General features: G+C 45.7%; 1 protein-coding gene across 5 annotated transcripts in view; it reads left to right on the top strand.

Moving 5' to 3' along the window:
* The window catches only part of TANC1 (tetratricopeptide repeat, ankyrin repeat and coiled-coil containing 1), a 236,341-nt gene that overhangs the window by 174,273 nt on the left and 53,851 nt on the right, over positions 1-8,217 (top strand). For all 5 annotated transcript variants that reach the window (XM_024122164.2, XM_055088026.1, XM_028478263.1 and 2 more), the window contains 4 exons: positions 3,011-3,133; positions 3,950-4,231; positions 5,028-5,185; positions 7,521-7,752. In XM_024122164.2, coding sequence (XP_023977932.1) covers positions 3,011-3,133; positions 3,950-4,231; positions 5,028-5,185; positions 7,521-7,752 — 795 coding nt within the window. The remainder of the gene's footprint in view (positions 1-3,010; positions 3,134-3,949; positions 4,232-5,027; positions 5,186-7,520; positions 7,753-8,217) is intronic.

The following is an 8,217-nucleotide window of genomic DNA, read 5'->3' on the forward strand; positions in this document are numbered from 1 at the left end:
GCATCGGCAGGCGGACGCGCAACCGCTGCGCCACCAGGGAAGCCCCCTCCCATTTTTTGATTGGGTTGTTTGTTTGTTTGTTTTTGTATTGAGCTCCATGAGCTGTTTGTATATTTTGGATATTAACCCTTTGTCTATTGCTTCATTTGCAAATATTTTCTCCCATTCTTAGTTGCGGCATGTGGGCTTCTTAGTTGCAGCATGCAGGATCTAGTTCCCCCACCAGGGGTCGAACCCGAGCCCCCTGCATTGGGAGCGTGGAGTCTTACCCATTGGACCACCAGCGAAGTCCCTGGGTTCTACCTTTTGGACTTCCTGTTTTTGTCTTTTGAAATTCTAAGTGAATCACAGAACACTGTGGTTAGTGTAGGAAACCAACAAGCAAAATTACCAGTCAATTTTCTTGAAACTCTAACTGGTAATTGCCCTGGACTTCATGGCATTTACCGTTGATAGGTTAATCCATGGTGTTTCCCCAGATGCTTCCCTTTGCTCAGCTTGGAGAAGTCTCCCTCTGCTTCTCCTCCACCCCACCCCCTTTCCCCCCCAAAAACACTCTTTCCTGCAGTGTAGAGGAAATTTTTTTATTATTATTTTTAATGAAATAAATAATTTTATTTATTTTGGCTGTGTTGGGTCTTCGTTTCTGTGCGAGGGCTTTCTCTAGTTGCGGCGAGTGGGGGCCCCTCTTCATCGCGGTACGAGGGCCGCTCACTGTTGTGGCCTCTCTTGTTGCGGAGCACAGGCTCCGGACGCGCAGGCTCCGTAGTTGTGGTGCACGGGCCTAGTTGCTCCGCGGCATGTGGGGTCCTCCCAGACCGGGGCTTGAACCCGTGTCCCCTGCATCGGCAGGTGGACTCTCGACCACCGCGCCACCAGGGAAGCCCCCATATTCATGTTTTAAATAGAGCTCTGGAGTTGCTGGGGCCTCTCTGTTGCTTGCTTCGGAGCTGAAGCTGTGGTGAATGGATATCTGAAAAGAGGCATTCAAAACCCCACTGTCTTCTGCCTCTGTGTCAAACTAGGGCTTTTTTGCAACCCTTTCTTTGGCATGCCCTTCATAGTCTCTTCTTCTTAAACCTTTCGGTTGTTACAAGATTTTGAACTGAATGTCATGTTTTGACGGGTCAGGGTAGAAAGGCAAATGGGAAACCTTTGGAGGCTGCAGGCGTCTTTGTGCTCTCCGGGGCTGAAGCAGCAGCCGGTCAGGCAGTCGTGGCTCTTCCAGCTCTGAACTGAACCGGTTTGTGGATTGTTCTACCTCAGCCTTCAACATGTGCATTTATTCACAGTGAGGCGTGCTGAGGAGGGGGGCATTTGCAGAGGCCCGAGTCAGAGTCCCAGGTCCCAGGTGGGAGGGAGCCTGGAAATATGTTCCAAGCTATATTATTATAGGGAGCCAGGGTGATGGTTGTGGTCCTTGTGGCCCTCCGAGAAGTTTCACACGCCCTGGTTGTGAAGGACCTGGAGAGAAGCTAGAGGTTGCCGTTGGATTCCCATAATTTAGGCCCATTTGGAAGTCCTGCGTAAGGAGTTAGCTGAATCTTTCTAACAAGAAAGATTTGTATGGCATATTGACATAATGTGTACAGGGTGTATGAACAGGCTGTGGATATGCACTGAAGAAGCATCACTGTGTGCTTTTTTTAGAGTCAAGGTGTCTGATCTTTCTCCATGGCCTGGGAAGGTGAGTAGGGCACATGGTTGGTTGCCCTTTGGAGACTGCAGCAAGAGGGGACACACCATCACAGAGCCAGGCCATGGAGCCACGCAGGTGCCTATTGAATGAAGGAGTGAGAGGAGGTGGTGCTAACAGTGAGGAAGAAAAGGACCGAGGCCTTAGGAGGGGAAGTAGGAAGGGCCTAGGTTGGGCAGATGGTCCTGGTCGGTGGTCGGCAGCTGTGTCAGAGACCGTGGGGTAGCCAGAGGGTTTTCAGCAGGCAGATGGCCCAACTTGACTTCTGTCCCTCCAAAGTTTGTTGCACTAATGATTTCACCAGTCCTTAGGAGCCTTAGCCCTGGGAATATGAGTCCCTCTCTCCCATCATTTACCCTCAAATGATATCTGTATTTTATCATCCTGTAAGATAGTCATATGTCTAGGATGGTCGGTACTTTATAATTGGACTACTTAACCCACAAACCAAATTAGGTTTAATTTTATTTAGATTTTTCTCATTGTGACCTAGGATGTGTATGTAAATAAGAGGAGGTTCCTTTTTTTTTTTAGGCAAAAACATGTACTGTATATTTGCTTTAAAAATTTGCTAAGAATTAACAAAATTATTTTGTACTGATTATTTTAATAATTGAACTGATGTATGCTTCAGTTAACGATCCTTAATGCTTTTTAATAGGTAGCTATGTGCTATGAGTCTTACTGATTTGATCAGAGGTAAATGTGATTACTTGTTTTTAGAATTTAAAAAATGCATACATAGATGTAATATAGTAGAATATGTAATCTATAATGTATACATAAAAATTTGAAGCTTTCTGATAAAGTCCACTGGGCTACTTATACCGCCAAAAGCTGACTTTTAGGGTTCTGAGCGCTGTGGAATTTTCCGTGCAGAATCTGCTCACTTATAGTTAACAAGGTTGGAATTCCAGCAGCAGCGGAAGGCTCCCTGGAGCTGCAGAGAAGACAAGTCACCGTGCTGCGTGTTTGCAGTCAGTACTGAAGCTTTACTGAGTGACCCTCGTTTGTCAGTTTTCTTCATAAAAATTTTTGGTGAGGTCTGTCTCTTTCCAGGAGTAATGGAGACTTCTGGCAACCATATCAACGTGACTTTGACTCAAGAATGAGGAGCACTTAGTTTTGTCCACTTTTCAGTTAACGACATTGCCGGAAAAATTAACTGGGGTGGGCAAACAAAACCAAAATCACCCTGAAGTAAATTTTGTTGAAAGCCTGAAATGAATCGCTTAGTAATTTATAATTTATAGTAGTTTGGGTATGATATTAAACTCAACTCTGAAGAGACTAAACTTCAGTTTAATGTTACAGCGACGAGCTCAACCAAATTGGAAGATCTGAGTTATTTAGACGGACAGAGAAATGCTCCCCTTCGGACATCAATTAGGTTACCATGGCACAATACGGCCAGAGGCAAGGCACCGGAAGTTAAAGGTATTTATCTTTGCATCTGCTGTGATCATGGCTATGATGAGCTCATTCACTAAACACGGAAAGTCTGTGGTAACCAGCATTCAAACTAGCTGTTTTAAAAACATACTATGAAGTGTGTGTGTGAAAAGTTTATCTGTAAGGTGTGCTAGGAGGCCATCCTTAACAGTTTGGGGGCTTCTTCTTTATACTATGTGAATAACTTGCTTCTGGAGTTGAAAAACTATTCTGCAATACGTTGTTTTGAAGTGAGGAGTCCTTTAACACTCACTAGATTTTTTGGTCACCAACAAAGATTCGGCTTTGTTACAGTTCCTTGGGCCACCTCCTGCTGCTACCCGAAGTGCACAGGTGGGTGGCCAATAATCTCACCATAAGGGGTGCAAAGCACTACCACACCCAGGTAAGAGCTGGGACTCTGTCTCCAGGGAAAATGCATTTCCATTTTATTCCTATAGGAGTGGAAGACACATGTCTTAAGTACTGTTTCAGATAAACTGATGAGACATGGTTTGGTCCCTTCACCACTTTCTCTAATCCTCTGTGTGTCTCTCTTGAGTCATGAGAATAACTTAGAAGCATGAAAGGACTAGAAAGTCATTTTAATAGGACCCTCTGTAAGGCCAATAGGGTATGATAAATGAGGTATTAGGAAGTATTACTAGAACCAAACTGGTAATATTAATACTTCCAGATCCCTTGTGTTGTAAAACAAAAGTCTATGCTAAAAGTAACATACAAGCAATGATAAACTGAGTTTTTTAGTGTATAAAATTATGTCATTCTTCTAAAATAATGATCTTTTTTTTTTTTTCTAAGCACGATTTGCCCCATACAAGCCGCAAGACATTTTGTTGAAACCCCTGTTGTTTGAAGTACCGAGCATAACTACAGACTCTGTGTTTGTGGGAAGGGATTGGCTCTTTCACCGGATAGAAGAAAACTTGAGGAACACAGAACTGACAGAAAACAGAGGAGCAGTGGTTGTTGGAAACGTGGGCTTTGGGAAGACGGCGATCATTTCTAAGTTGGTGGCACTGAGCTGCCATGGAAGCCGCATGAGGCAGATTGCTTCCAACAGCCCCAGTTCATCACCGAAAAGTATGTCCATGTCTAACTGCTTGTCTAGTTTATTATATTACTGTAAGATAGATGGAGGAAATTGCTGTTTGGATAGACATAAATTCCCCATTTTCCTCAAGTTGTCCCAGCTGCTGTATCAGGTTTGCGATTGTATGCTGGAGAACTATCAATATTTATCTCTCATGGTCCTCTGCAGCTATAACCTGGCTTGAGGCCAGCCCTCCCTGGTGTTCTCCCAACTGTCAGGCCCGTCCCCCTCTTGGTGTGGGCAGTGAGGCCTGATCAGATGCTCTGGGGAATTCAGGGTCCTAAAACTGAGTGGGTTAGACTTCTGGCACAGCAAGCCAGAAGGCATCTGCGCAGAATTCGTTTGCACCCTGTTTTCCACAGCCTTTGTCTTCTATGCCAGATTTACCAAAAGTATAAAAACTAACCTAAAATCAGAAGGAGTGGCCAAATAGTTGACTATTCTTAGCTTACTTTTTATATGTAAAAAAAAGAAAGTGTCTCTTATGTGGTAAACAGGGACAAGTGAGCCAGGAAAGATTTTTTTTTTTTTTTTTTTTTTTTTTTTTTTTTTTTAACCAAAAGGAATGTAATAAAGGAAACCAAAAACAGCAGTTCTCCTGGGAGGGCACCTGGATGGTGGAAGGACAGGGCTGAGAGGGAGCCTTGTATCCCCATTTGGGCCTTTGCATTTGTTACCATGTTCACTCATTACCTGTTAAAATACTCTCTGGGTCCGACCAAGAAATATGTTCAATATTCCACCCTATCCTTGTTGTAAATAATGAAACTAGTCTCTTCGCTGCAGCTTCAGATTCCTCCCAGGATCTTCCTTTCACTCCATTGCTTTCACCAAGTTCTTCTACAAGTGGTATCAATGCAGCTAAATCCCCCCCTGGGTCTGGGTCTGATACTCCTGAGAACCAGAGACCAAGAGAAGATGCGGTGAAATACCTCGCTTCTAAGGTAATCTGTTCCTGCTCTATGGGAGCCTTCCAAAGAGAGAGGTTTGCCCGTTTGCCTTTTGAGAAATGAATTTTAAAAAGGGATCTTAAAACAGAGACAAGAGTTGCTTAATGCGAAAGTGTAGCTTTTGATAAAATTGTGGTAGAGTACGCCAGATAAAAGGTATTAATGAAAATTAGTATCTTAGGACACTGGCAGTAGACTTTTATTCCTCCTAAATAATGGATTGAAGGAGTTCCTCAAAGCAGCCAGAGGCATCATTGTACTTGCCTCAAATCCATCCTTATAAGCATGTGTCCTCCTTCATTTCATATGAGAGCAGGAGATTGGGAGCCTTTAGCCCAGTGACCCAGGGCTCTGCCCCACCTGCACTCTGTTGCCTAGAGCCCTTGGTTACACGTGTCTTTCTGTCAGAGGTTTCTTGTGATGTTGTAAGAGACTTGGCCAATTTTCCCTTCCTAGATTCATGGTCAGTCATGATCCTTCTGAAATTTTCTATCTGCTTGACATCTGGCACACGTTCATAAGCTGCCCTCCTGCATTGAAGCGGTTACACCTCTCATTCCCGGTGAGCCACTTGGGTCTCCTGGGGCAGCAGTGGCGTGAGTTGGTGGAGCTGGAGAACCACCAGGGGTGGACAGCGGTGAGAATCATCTAGCGAGGAAAGCCCCTGGGGTGAGGTTGGTGCAGGGGAACTGAAAGGAATGCTCCTCTGCCCCAGATCCCTTCTCCTCGCTTCTGCTTCCCAGATGAGGGCCGTTCCTCACCCGGCATGGGAAGCCCTGATGCCCTGACCACTGATTCGGGGCAGTCCTCTGGTCATGAATGGGTGACCTGAGATGAGGGATGTAGTGCAGACTTCAAAGCCACCCCGTGACAGTGATTTTTCAAACCACTTTGTGACCCACAATGTGAAATACATGTTACACTAAACACCTGATACTCACACACAGCATCACACACCCAACTGAAGAAAAAGCATTATGAGACACACTTATTCTTACATCCTATAAAATTCACTGTATTAAATTAAAAAAAGAAAAACTTTTATGGCTCCAAATTGGTTTCATCACCCACTGTTGGATTGCCAAACACCATGCTAGGTGGACTGTGGTACTAGCTCATTGGTGGTTCGTATAAGCTCACGGGTCCTCTTGCGTTGCAGCTAATCTCTGTCCAGGTGAGAGGCGAAGAGCAGTCAGCTTTCCTCTGAGTGTCGATGATAAATTTAATCAAAAACAGAAGTCACATGGCAGTTCCAAATTGGCCACATCTCCTCTTGCCACTTACTTTTTAAGAGTCCACAGACCAGGAATCGGATCCCAGATCTTCCATTGACTGTCTGTCACCCTGGCGAGGCATTCAACCTGTGTGTCTGCTGCCCTCACCTCTGAACCGTAGCTAGTGGTTCTTGTCCTACTTATGTAGGGGTTGTAGGGCTGAGCGGGACAGCAGTGTCGCACACCCTTCTGAAAAACATAAAGCACTTTACGTGAGTGTGTTTTGACCTTTTTCAGCCCCCTTACCTTGTACGTATATCCCTCCATTCACCCTCGTTTGGGAAAGTCTCAGATTTTTCATTTATCGGCAGTGTGCCTCTCCTCTCAAGACAGTGCCGCATTTGGCACTTTCCTGAGGGTCTCTCTCATGAATAGCCTGTTGCCACTTCAAATCCATCCCAACAAAAAGGATCCTCTCAGTGCTTGGGCAGGACCCTCCCTCCTCCTATGTGTCCCTTCACGAGATAGGCAGGAATTTGGTAGTGTCTGATGTTGATCCTTCAAACAGTACTGCTGTTGAACTTCTCCATGGTGTCGCTGGAGGCGGCCCTCCTGCCAGGGAGAGGAGGCAGCTGTGACTTGAGAGCCTGGCTTTCATTGCCACCAATTTTATCTGCTTTTTGGGAGCCGCAAATGAGTTCCCCAAGGAGATGCTGCCGTTTTTGAAAACAGAAATGTAGTGAATATGGTACTTGGGGATGTCGAGAACGTCGGGATTGCTTGGAATTGTTTCAAGCCAGGGTAGGCTTTAAGGTTTATGAATGACTTTATTAGTTTATATTCAATACAGAGTAACTTGTGCTGATCTCAGTGCCAGTCAAGACGGACTTGTGGCTGCAAGTAAAAGTCGGCCTAAGATTTGCCAAACTTCAGAATTCCTTCCAAAGTCAAGGGATGACTGAATCAATTAAGCTAAATAATGACTCAGTCTTGGGGAATAGAAGCAACGTTTCTTGTTATCTCGGAGAAAGGGAAAATTGCATCCCTGATGGAGAGCCTGCAAGGAGCCGTGTGAAGAGGACGAGGCGATGCTGACAACTCTGCTTCTTCTGCAGGTCGTGGCCTACCACTACTGCCAGGCCGACAACACCTACACGTGCCTGGTGCCCGAGTTCGTGCATAGCATCGCTGCTCTGCTCTGCCGGTCCCATCAGCTGGCCGCCTACCGAGACCTGCTGATAAGGGAGCCCCAGCTCCAGAGCATGCTGAGCCTCAGGTCCTGTGTGCAAGACCCAGTGGCCGCTTTCAAGAGGGGTGTGCTGGAGCCACTCACAAGCCTGAGAGACGGTACCTCCCAGCAGCCACCCGTGTCCTCCCTCTCCTCAGGACAGTCCTCAGAAGCGGGGTGGGGGTCCACTTGACTCTGGGGTACGAGTGAAGTGGGCCCAGGGAGGATGTGAGTACATCTCTCCTCCCCTTCCTCAGAACCATCTCCCCAGGGCTCCTCCTTGCTCCACTCCAGATGGTCTTGGTTTAAATTTTATATCTCTGGTGAGAATTAACTCCACAGTTGAACATTTCCAAAGTAGCTAATTTGTAACCATAGGTTATTTAGATGACTTGCTCTCTAGAAGCTGCTGCCTGCATATTTTGAACTCCTAAGGCGGAGGGGTGTAAGTTGATTGTTTGGGGGAACTTGCCAGCATGTTTTTCCAGGGGCCTCTGCTCAGTTGAACCTAAAGCTGCTTCTAGAAGTGTCCGTTTGATTTTTTTTTTTTTTTTTTTTTTTCGGTACGCGGGCCTCTCACTGTT

The sequence above is a fragment of the Physeter macrocephalus genome, chromosome 2 (genome assembly GCF_002837175.3).
Source record: "Physeter macrocephalus isolate SW-GA chromosome 2, ASM283717v5, whole genome shotgun sequence".
Taxonomy (NCBI): domain Eukaryota; kingdom Metazoa; phylum Chordata; class Mammalia; order Artiodactyla; family Physeteridae; genus Physeter; species Physeter macrocephalus.